Here is an 18151-nt window from a genome sequence, read left to right as displayed (position 1 = left end):
ACGAGGAAACGAGGTAGTAAAGGTACCTGCAAATCGTGCCCTTAGTCAAATCATTGGGCTGCCGCGGGTCGCGAGAGACTGGCGCCTGGGGCGTACTAGCACGCGGCCACGCGAAAGAACGGTGTCAGTGCTAGAGCTGTCATCACCGAGAAGGCCGTGGGCTTACTGCGGTATGAGAATGCGGAGACCACAACGGCCGTCCCGCAGCAAAGCGCGCCCCGGGTGTGAGTATTCGAAGGCGTGTGTAATGCCTCGGTCGAGGGCGGCGGCGCAGTACGCGCCGTCCGTGAGCGTACCCGACTTGTAGGAGCTTGTGTGCGACGGTCGCGTGAACGGGGCGGTCCTGGGAGCGCGGGGGTCAGGTGCTCCAGGGTCTTCCGCAGAACAGCAAATCCCTTCGATGAGAACGGAGGCGGGTGCTCCCCGAGCGGTGCGCGTGCTGGTGGGAAGGGCGCGGGGGCGGGTGATTCATTGCGGTGGGACACATCCTCACACGGGCAGGTACCGTGCTAATGGCCACAAGTTCACCCGAGAATTGGCGGCGGGCGTGAGAAGCGCTGTCGGTGTCGAGTAGAGCGCTGCGCGTTTGTGTGGAGAACGAGCCACGGGGGAGAAGAGGGAAGCGTGGGGTTGGTTGGATGTCGAGTTGGCGTTCCAGGGATACGGTCGTTCTCGGGCGGAGGTTGTACGCATGCAGTTCGATGTATGCCATTGGAGCGTGTCAGTTGAGTCGCTCGTAGTAGTAGCCAGTTGGACGGAAGTCAGCTTGGGTGTACTATGGAACGAGAAGTCGCCAGGATGGGAGACATTGCTTTGGACGGACCTGGACTCGTAGGCGGCTATAGGCGGCATCTACAACTGTTCCGATGCCTTACGTTGCTGTCAAACACTTCAACTTGAGTTACGGATGCGCTCGGTGCCTGGCTTCGGAAGAAAGTACAAGACTGCTTGGTCAATGGTGCTTATGCCGCGAACGTTCGCTGATGGCGAAGGGAAGTACGATTGCTGCGTCTGGAGGTACATGAACCCTAGTTTGAAAGGATGATCAAACGTCGGGCGAAGCTGGGCTCGAATGACAACGCACCGTTCCTAAGTACTGATTGATGGCCAAGACACGCATGTAGAGTAGGTTTGTCCTTCTTTGAAGAATAGGATACCATAGCTTATTGAAGCCTAGTAGGCGAGCATCTATTCACGACGGGCCAGTAAAAGACTTGGAGTCAGAAAGAAAGGCAATGGGCGCTTGTATGGGCGTTATGTGACGTTTGTTTGTGCAAGGTGTTACGCGACGCGACGCGTTTGTTTACCTTGCTTTTTAAGGTAAGTGCCCGACGCGGCGCGATCGTTCTTCCGCTCGTCCACGACGTCCCCGCCATCCCGCACACTGCTCTCGACGACGCTCATGCTTTCGGACACGCGCTATCTGGCTCTTGACGCGTGAATATGGGCATCTCTGGCCTCCTGCCCCTTCTCAAGGATATACAAACCAACAAGAAACTCTCCGAGTTCCGTGGTCAAACTCTCGCCGTAGACGGCTATGTGTGGCTCCACCGAGGCTCGTATGGATGCGCGCCGGAGCTCACGACAGGGAAACCTACCACCAAGTGAGTCTCCTCATGTTTCCGCTTTCGTCTCGAACTTGGATCCGCGCACCTTGAGACATTCCACGTGCTCGGAGGGCATTCCCGTCACTTCCTATCGTCGGCATCCCCCGCGTACTCCTGTGCGCCGTCTTCGCATGCACGTCCATGGCGCAAGAGCCTCAAACTGCATGCCCATCGATTCGTGGACTCTCGGAACGAGCAGGTTCATAGAACACGACCTCAGAACGTGTTGCACCCTGTCGGGTCGCGGAATATCGCGTTAACCTTTACACCCCGGAATGCTGCTCAAATCCTGTGCGATGGGGCGTATCATTGGGCCTTGGTAAGCACACAATGTGTTGCCTCTTCGTCCGGACATTGCCTGTGGGTCGTCTGACGGCGAACGTCGCCTCCAAGCACTGACGGCAGGCGGTGAACGCATGGCAGATGTCGGAGCAGGTGATGCTACCGCGCCAGCCCCAACGTCCAGCACTCTTTGAGTCATCAGCGATCCATGTTATCTTGATGCGCAAAGACCGCTGGGCTGTGGTCATGGATATATCCTCGCTTCCTTGAGGAATCTGCACGGTATCTGGTCGGAATAGTGTGCAATGGGGATACGAGCACGGGAACGTTGCATATGAATGTTTGGAATGTCGGGGTATCCTCTTCTGAGTTGACTGCGTTAGCTCTATGACGTCCACAGACGGATATACTTGACGTTTGTTCGCGATGATAGAGCTTTCGACGCCAACCTTTTACGTCTAGATAATGAAGCGTATCTCTCGGGCTCAATCATGGGGGCCATGTACGGCGCTGTGGCCAAAAGAATGGTCCGCAGGCGGCCAATGCATTTGTTAAACTTCGGGCTTTTTCTCGCACCATCCATGACGTCCATAGATGATTCCTGAACATGCCTATGTGCCGTGCAGAACAGCGAGGCACTATACGATACTCGGCATTCGCGTTCCTAGACATTTGTCCGCCGCCCCGCGCCGGACCTCCTCGCAGTTCGAGGCCGGGCCGGTTGCATATCGTCTGCGCCACAGTCTCTCTTCTGCAAAACTTCTCTTCGTTGTGGAGACGTAACTCTATGTCTTCTAGCCTGGTCTCTACCAACATTGTCTAGACGGCGCCTCCCGGCGCCTTTTCGCGCAGGAACGTAGAAGGCGCACGCACTAAGCCGCATGCGCGCACATGATTTCCCGCTATGGCACTCGGCTGGCGTACCTTCTTGACTTATAGAGAAGAACTTGTTGGGCCTTGCAGAACCTTGTAGTACGCAAGATCGACGGGTCATTCTCCCATCATCAATACGTAAAACGAGCGTGAAGTGTCCGCCACCGCAGGCCTTCTGCTCCTCACGGACACAGTCCGGCGCCTTCGTCCTATACATTGGCCACGCACCCGTGCGGTTTAACCACGGAGAAATCCCCTGTGGATTTTACGTTCAAGTTGTTTCTTATGCCCACGCGTTTTTTTACCCATGGCCGGTGCGCGGACATAGACTGACGCAGCGATTGGTTTTCCAGATACGTGGAATACGCAATGCACCGCGTGCGACTACTCCGCCACCACGGCATAACGCCGTACCTCGTCTTTGACGGGGGCCCGCTCCCGGCCAAGCAGGGCACCGAGGCCGAGCGCAAGCAGCGGCGGGACGAGAACCTCGCACGCGCGAACGCGCTCGCCGCACAGGGCAAGCACAGTCAGGCGCGCGAGTACTATGTCAAGTGTGTGGACGTGACGCCGCAAATGGCATATCAGCTCATCAAGGTGAGAACGCGCCTGTCCCCTGAGCTGGAACTTTGTTCTGCTTCTTCCGGGCACGACATGAGCCCGCGCGTTCTCGACGCGGGGCGTGTGCGGGCGTGCTGGATGGATGTCGAAGGACGTGCGCTGACCGATGCGGTGTGTGTTCTGTGACAGGCTCTCCGGGCAGAGGGTGTGCCGTACGTCGTGGCGCCGTACGAAGCCGACGCGCAGCTGGCGTACCTGGAGCGGATCGGGGCCGTCGACGGAATTATCACAGAGGACTCGGACCTGCTGGTATTTGGGTGCAAGAACGTGCTTTTCAAGCTCGATCACGCTGCGAGCACCGTCACATGCATCGCTCGCAAAGACTTCGCAGCCATCGCGTCGACCGCCGCCGGTGGGCTCTCGCTCGTTGGCTGGTCCGACGCGCAATTCCGGACGATGGCGATCCTGAGCGGGTGCGACTACCTGCCCAGCATCCCCGGGATCGGACTCAAGACGGCGTGGACGCTCCTCCGGAAGCACAAGACCGTGGAGAACACGCTGAGCGCACTCCGCCTGGAGGGCAAGAAGAAGATCCCGCAGGGCTACCTCGACGCGTTCCGGCTCGCGGAGAAGGTGTTCCTGCACCAGCGCGTGTACGACCCCGCGCAGGGCTGCCTCGTCCACCTCACGCCGCTGCCTGGTGATGCGCCATGGGGCCCGGAGGAGGAGGCGTACGTCGGAGCGTGAGCATCGTCCCCCTTTCCGTGCTCGCCGCGCGGCGAGTGTGTGTACTTGACCCGCCGCTGATAATGTGTGCCCCGCGCCCGTTTAGGCATATCGAGCCATCGCTCGCGAAGCAGGTCGCAGAGGGCGACGCGTGCCCCATCAGCCTGCTGCCCATGGAAGACATCAACCCGTCCTTCGTCCCGCGCGCGCTCAAGGCGATTCCGATGAACATCACTGCGGCGCACCGGCCGGATAAGGGCAAGGGCAGGGCTAAGGACCCGGCGCCGGCCGCGGGGAAGCACGGCGCCTCCGCCGCCGGACCCTTGCACAAATTCTTCGGTAAGTCCGCCAGGGGCGCGTCCCGCGTCGTTTACGCTTTTCCTGCGCCGTATGCGCGCAGAAGGACGTCTGCTCATTACGTGTGCGTGCACCATTGCCCCCGCAGCCCCGGCCCCAGCCCCACCCCAGGTGCGCGAAGTGACCGCGGGAGCGACGGGTCGCACAGGGACGACTACGAATGGCGGTGGCCACGCCCCCGTGGGTTCCAGTGGCTCCTCAGCAAACGCATTTACCTCTGCCTCGGGCAGCACGGGCGCGGTGCGGCCGGCAAGCGCGGGCACGGCCGCCGCCGCCGCGATGGTCGTTGGGAAGCAGAGTGGGAAACGCACCCTCGCGGAGGTTATGCAGCACGACATGGCCGTGAAACGTAAGAGACACAGCGACAGCCTGGCGGGTGCGGGTGCGGGTGCGGCGGCGGCGGCCGTTGCTGCGCCGCCGCCGACGCGCACGCCGACCACGTCCAAGTTCTTCGGGGCCCAGCAACGATCGGTCTCGGACCCTCGAGGGGCCCGCGGGCAGTGGGCGTCAGCATCAGCTTCGGTGTCTACCGCCGCAGGGGCTGGCCCGTCCGGCCTGTCGCACCATGGGAAGAGGCTGGAGAAAGAGAACGTGCCGTGTATGGACGATGAGGACGAGGACGTTCTCATGGCGGACGCGGACGCAGTCGCGCAGGAGGACGGGTACGAGTCGCCCTCGCCGTCGCTTGCGCAGGAGGACGGGTACGAGTCGCCCTCGCCGTCGCTTGCGCAGTGGGACTCGCCCGACATCTCGTCGCCCGTCCGGCCCAAAGCGGGCGAGTGGGGCGACGACTTCGACGCGGAAGATATCCTCTCGAGCCCGCCGCTGCCTCGAAATCAACGGCCGTCCCGCTCGGCGGGCTCGGTGGTTACGGTCGAGCGTGCGATTACACGTGCGCTGCCCCTTGTTCCCCTTCGGGCGCCATTATTCGGAGGACGTACGACAAAGTCCGCAGGCTCCACTTCGCATGCGCATTCAAATTCAACAAGCTTCAGGAAGCAGGACGGCCGCGGCCGGAGTGCGGCGGCCCGCGAGCCAGACCTGCGGGACGCGTTCGACGACTGGGACGAGGAGGTCACGAGCGGGGGCGAGGACTTTGCGGAGTGTGAGGACGGTGACGGGCCCGGGTCGACGGCGTCGTCGACCCCTGGGCCTGTGACGCCCGCGGACGCGGACGCGGACACACTGGCGTATGAAGATGAATGGCGGTACGCACACGGAGGGGCCGTTCGCGTAATGGGCGGGGTGGGTGTAGGTGGGGAAGACGTAAGAGCGAGGGAGGCAGCCGCTGCGGCCGAGGGTAGCTCGGAAGAACTCGAAGAAGACCCGCTGGAGGAGGTGGGTGCAGGCGTCGCACGCGATGCTAACGCCCGCGTCGCGCGCGGCTGGCGGGAGAAGTGGGCGTGCAGCCACAGCGGCCCGGGCGGCTCTCGCGGACAGGGAGGAGGTGTGGGCGTAAGAGGTAATGGTGTAGGAGGAGGAGGACAAGGAGGAGGTGCAAGTGGCGGCAACGATCGGGTACGTGTTTCATTACCGAGTATTCTCCTCGCCCGTCCCGGCGGCAATAGCTCATCCCATTTGCCCGTAGAAACAGCAACAGACCCCTCTCCGGCGCAGGGAGACCACGATGACGCCGGACGGACGGCAGCGTCCGCCTGGACGGGCAGTGGTGCGCAGTGCGCCGCAGGTCGCCAAGCGGGCGAGTCTGCCTTCGTTTGACGGCGAGGAGCTGCGTGCCGTCGGGCGTACGCGGCTGACGTTCATCACGGACGACGTCGCCACACCCAAGACCAAGGCGAAGCCCAAGGCAGCAGCAGCAGCAGCAGCGCGGCCGGGGTCGGCGGACGGGACGGGGGCGGCGGCGAGGAAGCGGCTGGAGCATTTCAGGTGCGCCCGAGATCTGTGGCCAGGGTCTGTTGTCCGTTGTACGTGTGCTCATTCATTCGGGGGACCGAACAGGTGGACGCCTGCATGTCGATGAGGGATCTGAGGCAGGGGCGCGGGTGGATCCTATGACATACCGGCGTGCGCGGTCATTCGGCGTAGGGGGTGGCGGTCGGATGGACGGACGAAATGGACGGACGGACGGACGGCTCAGACACGACGATGGACGCAGTGGTGTTTTTTCCGCCGTGCGTGGCCCATCGCGCTTTCTCGAAAGTGTCTCTTGCATATTATCGCTATCGTATCTGTGATCTAATTCGGTCTTTTTTCTCTTCTGCGGACTTCTGCGCTATCTGCTGCTAGGCTGGGGCCGCGAAGTCTCCGCTGGGGCGGGTCGCGCGCGCTATATGGGCATGGTGGCGAACCCGGCGGAGCTTGAAGACGGGCACGGGAAGACGAGGCGGGAGCGAACACGGCCGTCGTCCCACCGTGCTCAGGCCCGGGCGGCCGCGCCACGAACAAGATTGGCGGACAGCCCAGGACGAATTGCGTTTTGGGTGCGACAGCCGAGATGCGAGAACCCGAGCGCAAAACACATATTGCGGGCTGTCGACATGCCATGGACAGCGTCGGCCGGACAAGATTCGGAACGGGCCCCTGTCGTCGGAGGAAGCAGACGCGACAATTTGACGGGGCGATCTCGAGCGTGCGCCTATGTCGATGCTGCTGCGCTGTGCATGCGCACGATCGATGGCCAGGCGCATGCCAGAGACCATTCGTGCAGGGTGCGGTGACAGCTGCAGCAGTGGCAGGCATGCCTCCGATGCAGATGCGTGTGTCGGCGCATGCGATCGGCCCGCCTCGCGTGCGGGGACAGAGGCGTGGGTGCGGGGAGCCGGCCGGCGGCTGCGGGGGTGGGGGTGTGTGTGCCCCGCTGCTAGCGCAGGTACGCAGAGGCACCGTCCGAGTCCTCGATCGCGACTCGGACGGGTAAACAGAGGAGGGCGGCGCAGGCGGTGCTGGCGAGGGCGCGCGAGCCTTGTTGACGGTTGTTGATGCGCCTCGCGGCGGCTGGAGCGGGAAAGCTGTGTCGGTGTGTGCGCGCGACGGTCACGACGCTGCCAGGGCCGCGCCCGAGGACGACAGCTGCCAGCGACTGCCGCCCGTCTGCGTCCGCACGCGAGAGCTAATCTGACGCGCGGTGGCCGTGCGCGCGCCCCCGCTGCCCCGAACTAGCTCGCGGCGGGGCGACAGCGCGTCCGGGTCCGCCGCGCGCGGATCTGTGGGCGGTGCGGGTGCACGGTGGGTGTCTGCGCGGATGCTCACTGTCAGTGCGCAGAGGATGGGGAGACCTCGGGGGCGCGAGGGGTGCAGATACTGGTGCCGATGGCTGGAGATGGCAGTTGGGAGGCCGGGGAAGGGTGCTGGTGTGGCTCGTGCCCTGATATGGGCAGCCTGCGTATTTTCTGGGCGTGCGGACGTGTGGGATCTCACGAGCATCGATGGGCGTTGGCCGGGGGCAGCCGGGGACGCTGCTGGGTGTGGACTGGTCGGGATATGGCAGGTAAGGCACGCTGCGCTGTCTCGTGTTTGATCCACTAATTCTGCACGACTCGCGCGTTTGCGGACGATGTCGACTTGTCCGTGTTCCCCAGAGATGCCCATCCCTCTTCCCGCTCGCCGTTTCAGAGCCTAACCCCTCCTCCATATAACCCTCCCCTCCGCCCGCTCCCTCCCAGCCATCCTCCCCGCGTCCTCCCCAGGTAAGCGTCCCCGCATCCCTGCCCCACAAGACCCCCGTGGCTCATCTCTATCGCCCCCGCGCACCCAGTCTCTCCTCTGCTTCGCGCACCGCTCGTGCCCAGCGCTTGCCCCGCCCCCGATACCCCGCCCCGATCCGCCCGCCATGTCCTCGCACCTCGATCACCAGCACGACCCCAATACCCTCCATAGATTCCAGCACGCCCCCAGCTCCTACTATCTCGCCCACTCCCAGCCCGCCCTAGAGCCGCTCTCGACCGCCGTCCCCCACGCCCCCTACCCCGCCCGCCAGCAGCCGTGGATGCTCAACGTGCAGACCAACTACCCCCACCACAACCACCAGCCAAACAACGCCCTCGCGGACCGCGCGCCGCAGCAGCACGCTGGCTTCTACTCGGGCGGGGGCCCGGAGTCCCAGTTGGTCGGCTACCCAGAGTCTTCGCAGCGTACGCTCCTCCATGATGCCTCCTACGGCGGTGGTATGTACGGCGTGTCGTACAGCAGCCCCACCACCGCCTTCTCCTACCAGAACGGCTACTCGTCCGCGACCTCGAGCCCCTCCGAAGACCTGCAGAGCGCGCTCGATTCACAGACGTCCCTCACCCGCACCGGCTACCGCGGCAACCTCGCGGGCATGCCCGAGCGCCGCTCCTCCTACACCCTCACAAATAGCAACCAATATCTCGACGGCCGCGGGGAGCTCTACGGCCCAGGCGGGCCCACCCGTATGTCCTCATCCTCCGCCTCGCTCACACACCTCGGCGGCTCGCCCACGTCCTACTCCTCCGCACAAGCATACGGCCCCTCGTCGTACCCGCACCTCACGTCCGACGCCGCGTCCCACATGATGGACGTGCACTCGCCGCGCGCGGCGCCATACCCCATCCCGCTCCGGCGCGACTCGCTCGACTCGCTGCCGGACCCGATCAGCCCGTCGTCCGTGCCCGGCCTCGTGTTCGACGCAGACGACTACGACAACGACTCGGAGAGCAGCCTCCCGAGCGCCGCGTCCGAGGTGCAGCGCGTGCCGTACCGCGGCGCGCAGTCGAGCGAGGAGCGCGAGTTCGAGGCCGCGGGGCGTGCGGATTGGGGCCAGGGTCAGTACGCGTCCTCGTCCGTGTGCCTCGACGACGCCTCGCGCCAGCAGGCGTGCAGCCCCGAGCCCGGATCCGCAGACACGGACGGGGGCTCGCCGGTGACCCCCGACGGCCCGCACTCGGAGCGGACGCGCGCGCCGCAGAAGAAGAGCAAGATGCACCAGTGCACGGTGTGCTATAAATTATTCCCTAGACCGAGCGGGCTCGCGACGCACATGAACTCCCACTCCGGCGCGAAACGTACGTGCCCCTCCCTCCGTTTGCCCGCCGCAAAACCCGTGCTGACTCTACCCTCCAGCATTCAAGTGCCCGATACCGACGTGCACGAAGAGCTTCGCGGTGCGCTCGAACGCGAAGCGGCACCTGCGCACCCACGGCATCTTCCCGTCCGCCGAACACGCAAGCACGTCGCCCTCGCAGTTCACGGTCGGGTTCGACACGCCGCTCGTCAGCGAGGTGCACGAGGCGGGGAAGCTGCCCGCGAAGCTGCGCTGGGTGCCGCCGAGCCTCGCCGCGCGCTCGAACATCGACTACCTCCGCGACGCCGCGAGCGACTCCGAGGACGAGTACTTCCAGCCCGCGTGCCCGCTCCTCCCGCTCCCGCTCCCGCCCGTCGCGCCGTCGAGCCCTGGGGAGCCCTGGGGCGCCCCCGGGGCGGACGACCGCTACGGCGAGGAGCGCAACAGCTTTGCGCAGGCGGACGCGGCGCCGTACATCTCGAGCCAGGTATGTGCCCGCGGTTGCTCGATGTGGCTTTTGGATGGAGGGCTGATGATGGTGCGATTGTGATTTTTTTCGTGATACAGTGGCGCGCGCTGCCTGGGCCCGCTATCGCCTCGCCGACAGGCTACTGAAATGACGGGCTGCTTCTTGGATCGATCCATGCCATGCCGCGTATGCTCTGCCTTGCTTTCCCTTCGCCGCGCGCCACCCCCTCCCCTTGCTCCCCCTCCCCCACCTTGCTCCCTCGTCCCCATCCCCCTGCCCTGCCACTCTGCTTCCCTATGCGCCCTGCACGGCCTGATCCTCCGCTGCCTCCGCTCTCGAGTTCTTATTTTTGGTATGCACGAGTCTTGACGACGACGAGAACGACAACAACAACGAGGTGGAGATAGCCCGACCCGTGGCGGCACGCCCCACCCTGTATTCCATGCCTCCCGCAACCCCACGCGAGAGAGAGCGCCGCGCCGCCGATCGACGCAGCAACACGCCTGGTGCGCTGGTCGGTCGGCCCCTGCACGAGCCCGTATCACATCATCATCTGTACCATTAGTCACACCGCTCCCGCGACAGCACACATACCGTATCCGTATTTGTAGAGGCTAATTACAGTATTTCCCGCAATAGCATGCATGCACGCCCCGCCCTGCCCACCCTGTCGTCCATCCGATTCCCCCGTCCGTCCGATCCCGAGCTGAGAGTGCGTCCGCGAGTCCCATGGCCCCCGCTCGCCCGTCCGTGGGTCTTCGAGAAGTGAGAAGGGCGCGGGCGCAAAGAGCGTCCGTCCCGCAGCACCCTGAGCATGACTGAACCTTCGGGTCCTCCTCCTACTGCAGCCACACGCCCTGCCACTACATTGACCGTTCCCGGGCGCGGGAAGCGCGCCACGCGACGGGGCCATCGGATGGGCTGCCTGTGATACCATCCCGCCGAACGAGCACGCCCGGGCCCGCGGGACGGCCTGCCTCGCTCCCAGCTCCCCCATTGCAGCGCTCGTCCCACTCGCCAGATTAGCCTATACACGCCCAGCGAAGGGTGGGCCCCGCCGCGTGCCATGCCCATCCGGATTCTATTGCGCGCACGTCATACCAGCAATACCTATATCAAACCCTATCGCTCGCCCCGCGGCGGGCCTAGGAACGCCCACGAAAGTACAAGCGCGCGTTATCGCCCTGCGCGATCTCCCGCTGTAGGCTCTCCCGCAAAGGCTCCCCCGGCTCGGGCGTGTTCGCTTCCTGGGCGAGCGGGGCGGCGATCCCTGGGTGGGCGCGGGCCGTAGACGACGCGGTTGACGAGCCCGAGGGGGATGTCGTGCTGCAGGGGGAGCGCGTCCGGGCGCGCGTGCGCGAGATAGGGCGCGGCGTCTGCGGGGACGTGCGCCTTGGAATCTGTGGCGCAGAAGCGTTCACACCCGTGAGCATCCATCCGTCCATTCACGCACGCACGCACGCTCAGCGCACGCACGGGGCAACGCGTCATCGCCCGCGCACGGGGGTGCGAGTGGGTAGGGGGCTCACCTGTGATCGTGCGCAGGTCGGCGAAGGCGGGCGTGCCGGCGAGCGCGAGCGCAAAGTACGTGAAGTACGTGAGCAGCACGAGCACCATCCCGTACGCGGGCACGAGCAGCGCCCATTCCCTAGGACATGGGCGCGTGCAGAGCGAGCGTGCGCGGCGTTTGGGCGAGCGGAGCGGAGATGGACGGCGATGCGTCAGCACGGAGTCTGCTCGAGCCTGTGCAGCAGATGCAGCAGGAAGGAATGCACGCGTACCGGTTGGGATACCAGGAGACGCCGAGGGCGAGGATTGCGCGGTCGGGGAGGAGCGCCCAGGCGAGGTAGAGCACGAAGAGGAGGTACGTGGATGCCCACGCGACGAACCCGTAGAACTCGGGCGCGCGGGAGCGCGACTCTGTGGGCAGGAGGGGCGGGTACGGCGCGAGGGGCGACACTGGCGACGTCGGCCCATTCTCCGGAAGGAGAACGTCGGGCTCGGGCTCGGACTCTGAAACAGAGGCAGAGACGGAGGGTGAGGCAGGAGGAGCACGCTGCTGGTGCTGCCTTTGCGCCATGTTCGCGCTAGTGTTTGCCACGGCGGATTTGCGCATGGGCATGGGCGTGGCTGGACAGGATGGAGTCAGCGATAGTGCTGGTGCGCGAAGGACGGCATCAGTCATCAAGCGCGTCGGCAGGGGCTCTGGCTCGCTGGGGCGGGCGCTTCGTTGGAAGCGCAGTGCGAGTGGGAATCTGGGATCCCTGCGCATCTGGATGTCTGCGGGGGCTTTCTGCCGCCGGGAGAGGCAGATCTGCGCCGGGGGTGCGGACACGAAGGCTAAACTCACTACGGTGGGATTCGTAGCTATGCGAGGCCAATGGGAGCGCACCGCGAGCTGATTGCAAGCCGTCTTCTGGTCTCGTCGAGAACCGGGATGGTCCGACCGGCGCTGGGGCGTGCCCGCGATAGACGATAGCTCTTGGTTGTGCGTCTTGCAGAGTTTGGAGAGAGCCTCGCGGGTGTGTCGATAGCGACGAGCACGGCTGCCACCTCTGCTCGTCGGGTCGGTGGAGGCCTGCGGACGAACTTGGACAGCCAGCGCGAACGACGCAAGCGGCCGTGACCGTGACGATCACTACCGATCGCCCGCGATCGAGCCACAAGCGTGACACATCCGCCCGAGTCAGCAGTTTGTTCAAGTTCGCCTGCCAGCAAGAAGGAACGAGAGGCGCGCTGGGATCCGCCGCAGCCGTATGTCGCACCTTCCGCATTCTGCTGATTTTTGCTGATTATCCACGCCTCCATCGCAGACGTCACCATTACTATGGCATCCACCCTGGCCAAGCAAAAGGGGGTCCTTCGCAAGGCCATGAGAGCGACACTCGCCAATCTGACGAGCGAGGAGATACAGGCACAGTGTGAGCTCCAGACTTTCTCCGATGCCATCTGGGCGCAGACATTCACGCTGTAGACTTTTACCTCAGCGCGCCAGATAACGCGTACGCTCCTCGCCCTTCCGGAATTCCAGCAGAGCAGGAGCGTCAGCTGTTACCTCAGCATGCCTACGGGCGAGGTCGATACTTCCGCGGTTGTCGCTGCCATCTTTGATGCAGGTCGGTCAGAATTTCCCCCCGAGCCGCGACATTGCTCCTAGCGCGGCTCAGAACGACCTCTGATTTTTTTCATTGTCTTCTCGCCGCACTTCTCGCACTCCGCTCGCTTGCCCAACGCACATGTGGCGGCGGATCGCGCCATCCCCGACATAGGGAAAACCCTCTACGTGCCGAAGATGCTCGATAAGGAGCGCGGCATCATGGACTTTCTCCAGATCTTCGGCGAGCACGACCTGCACACGCTCCCCGCCGGCCAGTGGGGCATCCGCGAGCCCGACGAGGTGCGCGACAGCGCGCGGAGGCCAAGCGGTCAGTCCCGTCTCCGCTCCGAACGGAGTCCTCTGCTGACCCGCCGTTCCACCCGCGCTCCGCTTCTCCGCTGCAATCCTTCTCTCGGCTGCACGCGCGTGCGCATGACCCACAGCGCTCAGCGAGAGCGCAGAGCCGCTCGAGCTGATCGTGATGCCAGGTGCGTGCCAGTGTTCCCACAGCCGCTGCGGGCGTGCGGCAGCCGCCTCGCGCGCGCACGCACGGATTCTCACGTCGCCTCTCCCCCGCGCCATGACGCGGGTTGTGTGCGCTGCAGGGATGGCGTTCGATCGATCGTTATCGCGCCTCGGCTACGGCAGGGGCTTCTACGACCGCTTTCTCGCGGCGTACGCGCAGGCGGGCGCTGGCTCTGGCAGGGGCGGACGGCAGCGACCGCGGCTCGGTGGGTTCTCCCGAATGGCATATCTACAATGTGCAGCACGAACGACGCTAACGATGGTTTCCTTCTCCCCTCCCGGTTCCTCCCGCGCCTGCTTCTGCTCCGCCGCCGACCCGCTCGCCTTCTCGTCAGTCGCGCTCGCGCTGCGCGAGCAAATCCTGGAGGCAGGATTGGTGCCGGTGGGGGAGACGGACTGGAAGGTGGATGTAATAATAGGGCCAGATGGGATCGTGCAGTCCTGAGCGGCGCAGGGGCAGCCACGCCCGAGGTCTAGGACGGGTTCTACATACCGAGGAATGTCCGCGGCTGACATATCGATCGTGCGTGGGCGAGGGAACATGAACGAGAAGACGAAGACGAAGGCGCAGGCGAATGCAAGCGAGCGGGCCGCCTGCGGGCGGAAGAGACTGTGGCCACAGCGATCCAGGGATGGCAGGTGCGGAATGAATCACGCGTGTGCTACGCAATGGCGCCGCGGACCTGTGTGTGGCGAATTGTCAGGGGCCTCATGTGCGGGTGCGGGTTTAGTGATAATGGGGAGAAGCGGACGCACCCGTTGGTAGGGCTCTTCGCGCAGGGCGTGTGCTGAGGGAACGTGTGTTGGGGATGAGAGCAGGCGCATGTCGCTGGGGGGCCCAATGCGCGGTCAGCGAGGGTGCATCGTGCCTCTGCCAGATCGACTGACCCCGTCGTTCTCGTCTTGGGGACAAGGATCACCCTGTACGTCTTTCCTGAAGGGAACTGGGCGGCACCTGGCGAAGCGCGTCAGGTGGGCGTTCCGTGGACAATGCGAGGAGGTGTGGCTAGAGGGAGGTGGGATGCTGCACGCACCAAACGAGGGAATCATAGTGTACTTCGACCCCAGGGGCGCCGATCCGGACTCTCCGTCGCGTTGACACGACTTCGACACCAGCTGGCTCGTGATTATGACCTAGATGCAAGCAGACCCTTATTTTGAGCGCTTCCTGATACGATCTGGTGCCCTCGCAGGAAATAGCTACTCTTACGTACAGTCAGACCCATGGAAGCGCATGCGCGCATCAACACCTGCCGCAGGAGGTCGAGGATAGCATTGCGGTCCTTGTAGTCCTGCTTTACCTGGAAAGGGAAAGGCAATGAATTGAGCACGAGCAGGCCCGTCTGGGGACCGATCGGATCGCAGTCGCAGATGCGCCGGTCAGCACGTCATATCCGCGGCGATAATGGTGCGCAACGACTCACGGCGGGTCTGGCGGCGAGATACGCAGGGAGCGTGCGCAGGAAGACGACGAGTTCGGCGGTGGTGTGCAGCGTGTGGTAGCGGACCAGAGCCATGCCGCCGGCGTCCGCCGTGGGACGCTCTGCTAACGCGAAGCGCACGGTCGGACGAGGTCAATGCGGGTTCGCGGCCGGACTGGGGCCGCACACGTACCCATCAGGATTCTCTTGATTGTGGCGGGGAGAACCATGTTCTGCATGTCTGCACGGCCGCGACATCGGTATGAGCGAAGGGAAGCCGGCCGAGGTATTTGCGGCGCGTGAACGCGATCGCGGCGGAACGGGCTTACCGACGAAGAGCACCTCCTGGTTGGCGTCCACGAAGCTCGTGACCGCGTTCGCAGCTATCTGCTCCTTGCCCGAGCCAGGGGGGCCGTTTATTTCAAGAATGTGTCCGCGCTTGAGGCCGCCGCCAAGCAGCCTGTCCAGGGGCGCGCAGGCCGTGGAGTACTGCGTGGTGGTGCCCATCATGGCTGCGGCTGACTGGGTCATGGGAGGCGCCGCGGTCGGGCGAGTGGCGGAGAAGACGGCTTGAGAAGCGGGAAGGGGTATGTTCAAGTCTGTTGGATTGGGGTTCGCATCGCGTACAGTAAGAGAGTTTGCGGAGGAAGCGCATGGAATCACGTAAAGATCAGACCTTTGGAAAGCTGTTCGGGCGTGAGGCTTGAGAGGTCGCTGCTGGTTTCGTATCCTGCCCTCGCCAGGGCGGACAGGGTGGGTGCAGGAAGCGGGAACGTGGAAAGAAGTCTGTCCGACATTGCTGCGAAATGAGTAGGTGAGTTTGTAAAGGTCGGGTGGTTTCCGCGGCAGTCCGTGACACGAATGCGAACCCTCGTGTCTGATCTATAGAGCGTGGTAGATAACACTGCGCTCACAATGGGGATTAGCCTGAAGCCTGTGGCAGAAAAGGCGACGAAAAATCCACCAGAGCAGTTACCTCTTCGTGTATCGTCCCTTGCTCTGACGAAGAGCTGTTTACTAGATTTGCGCAGCTGATGGACACACAAAGTAGCCACTTGTGTCGCCTCTGATTCAGGACTTCTGAGGGCGAGCACGCGCAGAGGACGTTGCGGTGCGTTGGATGCGGTGAATGATGGCAGTCGGTGGTTAATGCGTGGGCGCTTCTTTGGACGCGTGAAGGACGCGTCGCGATCGCGTCGTGGCGTGGGAATTTGTGCCCGCCAAAACGAGCGAATGGGCGTCGGTATTCGCCGGACGTTCTTGTTCTTCAACTTGTCTCTTCTCCCCTCCCCCCGTCGTCCCCCACCTTTCTTGCTTCTTGCGCATACAGTAACGTACACGATACACTAACTGTCTTCCTTTTTCAGAGCCGTTTTCTTTCCTACAGGAACCCGCAAGTCATGTCGAACACGCCGAACCCGCTCTTCAAGTTCAGCCGCGAAGGCTTCTCCGTACGCGTCAACAACATCGCCGATGCAGGTGCGTTGTCCCGACGATGACCCGCTGCAATGTGCTTAGCAACGAATACCCGTAGTGTCGCGCCGAGAGATTCTGGACTTGTTCAACAACTTGATTGGTGCGTCTCCATCGCCCTGATCACATGTACACGGGTTAATCTCGAGGACCGACTTTTAGGAGACATCGTTAGATGCGAAGAGATGTACGACAGAGGTCGCAGATACTATCTCCTGACCTTCTCTACCCAGGACTCCGCCAAGTGGGTGCTCTCGGTGTATGCGCTTTTGCACTCGTCTGACCCATTCAACTCAGGAAGGCGCTGTGTATGACAGGCTACAACGTCGACGGAGTGCCTCTGTAAGTCAAACGGCCTGATTTCGCATACAACTGATCACTAAGATGATTAACAGATCTGTCGTTGGCATGCCATTGTCGGATGTTCCTCGCTCCGGAAGGGGTCCGAAACAACCTGACACTCGGAGGAACTTGTACGTACTCGGCCTTCCTTTCGACCTCACCAAGTACGTCTTCGCTATCTCCCGGCGAACCCAAACGCTTATCTGAATGTTGCAGAACGGAGTTCGCTGAGATTTTCGGCCGGTTCGGGGCCGTCGCTCATGCGGTCATTCTGGCCACTGTCGACAATGCATCCAGACGCCGTGGGTTCATCGTCATGGCTCGTCATCATGACGCCAAGGTTGCGATGGAAGGGCTTAACCGCAAGGACATCAAGTGAGGACCACCATACATTAGAAATTGTCTGTGCTCATCGAGTTTGAATTAGGGGCCACATTATCGATGTCTCCTGGGCCGTGGTGCAACGCTCTGATGGTACGTGTACCCATACACTCCGACAAATCGCATCTAATTTTTTTGAAGGTTTCCTCGACGGCGGGGACCGTGCCACTGTCCTCTCGACCACGTCGCCTTCAGGATCACCCACTCCCTTCGAGATGGGCCCTATCAGCCCGACACTTCCTGAAATACAGATGCCCATCGTCGTCACTCCGCCCTCTGAATACCCTCCCACCGGAAACTATGCTATGACCTCATCTTCGCTCATGATCAAGAACTTGCCTGCCGTTCTCTTCTCGCAGCTGTCCGATCTGCACCCTCTCCTAGGACCCTATGGCGACATCAAGAAACTAGAGATACTGCCTGCTGCACCTGGCGACCGGGCTCATGTGTCGGCTATCGTGGAATATGCCACTTCTACTCAGGCCACGGACGCTGCGAACGGCCTGAACGGACAAGCATACTCTGTTCCTCCTCTCAGTGTTGAATTCGTTCGCACCAGCTCTGCTCAGGGCGACGCCGACGGCAAACCTGGTCTCAATCCTCGTGCCGTGCCTTTCGCTGTACGGACTGGGCATGCTCACCTCGGTCTCCGTAATTCTGTGTCGCCTATGTATCCTGGTTCTGGTTATTCTGAGGCTGGTCTTGCTGCGCTTGGGAAGAGCGGTCTGCTCTCCTCCGACCCTCGATCTATGTCATCGTCGTACGGGACCCCCCTCCTCTATGTTCCTTACAACAACGTACGCCCGAGCTCTGCTCCGACCACGTCTGTACACCCTCAATTTCTTCCAATGTTTATGTGCTGACTACGTGCACAGACCTCGCTACGAACCTGCGCCGCTGCATCACTACGCGTTCGGACAACGCTTCTCAACACCATCATCGCCTATCCTTCGTGCCTCTTACGCCGTGTAGGCGCCAACCCCAGGTATACCCTCAATGCCACTGCTCATTGCGATACCCCGCCATTCCTTTTCATATACCCTACAAACGTTCATT

General features: G+C 62.8%; 7 protein-coding genes across 7 annotated transcripts; 5 read left to right on the top strand and 2 right to left on the bottom strand.

Annotated features, from left to right (window-relative positions):
- Nucleotides 1–1443: 1443 nt before the first annotated feature.
- Nucleotides 1444–4070, top strand: TRAVEDRAFT_39409 (PIN domain-like protein; the record flags this gene model as incomplete). Its single annotated transcript, XM_008043666.1, has 3 exons — nt 1444–1604; nt 3116–3359; nt 3513–4070. The coding sequence occupies 3 exons, from the start codon at nt 1444–1446 to the stop codon at nt 4068–4070; spliced, it is 963 nt and encodes a 320-aa protein (XP_008041857.1).
- A 781-nt stretch (nt 4071–4851) lies between these two features.
- Nucleotides 4852–6404, top strand: TRAVEDRAFT_30925 (uncharacterized protein). Its single transcript, XM_008043614.1, has 3 exons — nt 4852–5924; nt 5995–6293; nt 6366–6404. Exons 1-3 carry the CDS (start codon nt 5007–5009, stop codon nt 6385–6387), a joined length of 1239 nt encoding a protein of 412 aa, XP_008041805.1. The 5' UTR covers nt 4852–5006; the 3' UTR covers nt 6388–6404.
- Nucleotides 6405–9303: 2899 nt separating this feature from the next.
- Nucleotides 9304–9937, top strand: TRAVEDRAFT_130917 (uncharacterized protein; the record flags this gene model as incomplete). The annotated part of the gene is made up of 2 exons (XM_008044099.1): nt 9304–9388; nt 9447–9937. 2 exons carry the CDS (start codon nt 9304–9306, stop codon nt 9935–9937), a joined length of 576 nt encoding a protein of 191 aa, XP_008042290.1.
- Nucleotides 9938–10130: 193 nt separating this feature from the next.
- TRAVEDRAFT_172639 (PIG-P-domain-containing protein) lies at nt 10131–11936 on the bottom strand (the record flags this gene model as incomplete). The annotated part of the gene is made up of 3 exons (XM_008044098.1): nt 10131–11256; nt 11386–11504; nt 11638–11936. 3 exons carry the CDS (start codon nt 11934–11936, stop codon nt 11033–11035), a joined length of 642 nt encoding a protein of 213 aa, XP_008042289.1. The 3' UTR covers nt 10131–11032.
- A 747-nt stretch (nt 11937–12683) lies between these two features.
- TRAVEDRAFT_130788 (5-formyltetrahydrofolate cyclo-ligase) lies at nt 12684–13923 on the top strand (the record flags this gene model as incomplete). The annotated part of the gene is made up of 6 exons (XM_008044097.1): nt 12684–12777; nt 12844–12972; nt 13126–13285; nt 13410–13441; nt 13559–13684; nt 13814–13923. 6 exons carry the CDS (start codon nt 12684–12686, stop codon nt 13921–13923), a joined length of 651 nt encoding a protein of 216 aa, XP_008042288.1.
- Nucleotides 13924–14140: 217 nt separating this feature from the next.
- Nucleotides 14141–15696, bottom strand: TRAVEDRAFT_51134 (P-loop containing nucleoside triphosphate hydrolase protein; the record flags this gene model as incomplete). The annotated part of the gene is made up of 9 exons (XM_008043813.1): nt 14141–14161; nt 14235–14307; nt 14367–14433; nt 14513–14612; nt 14693–14821; nt 14903–15024; nt 15093–15140; nt 15229–15498; nt 15576–15696. The coding sequence occupies 9 exons, from the start codon at nt 15694–15696 to the stop codon at nt 14141–14143; spliced, it is 951 nt and encodes a 316-aa protein (XP_008042004.1).
- A 603-nt stretch (nt 15697–16299) lies between these two features.
- Nucleotides 16300–17958, top strand: TRAVEDRAFT_130662 (uncharacterized protein; the record flags this gene model as incomplete). Its single annotated transcript, XM_008044096.1, has 8 exons — nt 16300–16378; nt 16434–16475; nt 16535–16616; nt 16670–16714; nt 16768–16878; nt 16931–17089; nt 17142–17188; nt 17237–17958. The coding sequence occupies 8 exons, from the start codon at nt 16300–16302 to the stop codon at nt 17956–17958; spliced, it is 1287 nt and encodes a 428-aa protein (XP_008042287.1).
- Nucleotides 17959–18151: the final 193 nt, after the last annotated feature.

This window comes from Trametes versicolor (assembly GCF_000271585.1).
Source record: "Trametes versicolor FP-101664 SS1 unplaced genomic scaffold TRAVEscaffold_10, whole genome shotgun sequence".
Lineage (NCBI taxonomy): Eukaryota > Fungi > Basidiomycota > Agaricomycetes > Polyporales > Polyporaceae > Trametes > Trametes versicolor.
This window is presented reverse-complemented; position numbering and strand designations above follow the sequence as displayed.

Excerpts from the sequence above, each read along its gene's own strand:
- TRAVEDRAFT_30925 (XM_008043614.1), top strand. The coding sequence starts at position 5,007 with ATGGACGATGAGGACGAGGACGTTCTCATGGCGGACGCGGACGCAGTC. Across the intron at positions 5,925-5,994 it reads CAAGTGGCGGCAACGATCGG|AAACAGCAACAGACCCCTCT; the intron begins GTACGTGTTTCA and ends ATTTGCCCGTAG. Across the intron at positions 6,294-6,365 it reads AAGCGGCTGGAGCATTTCAG|GTGGACGCCTGCATGTCGAT; the intron begins GTGCGCCCGAGA and ends GGGACCGAACAG.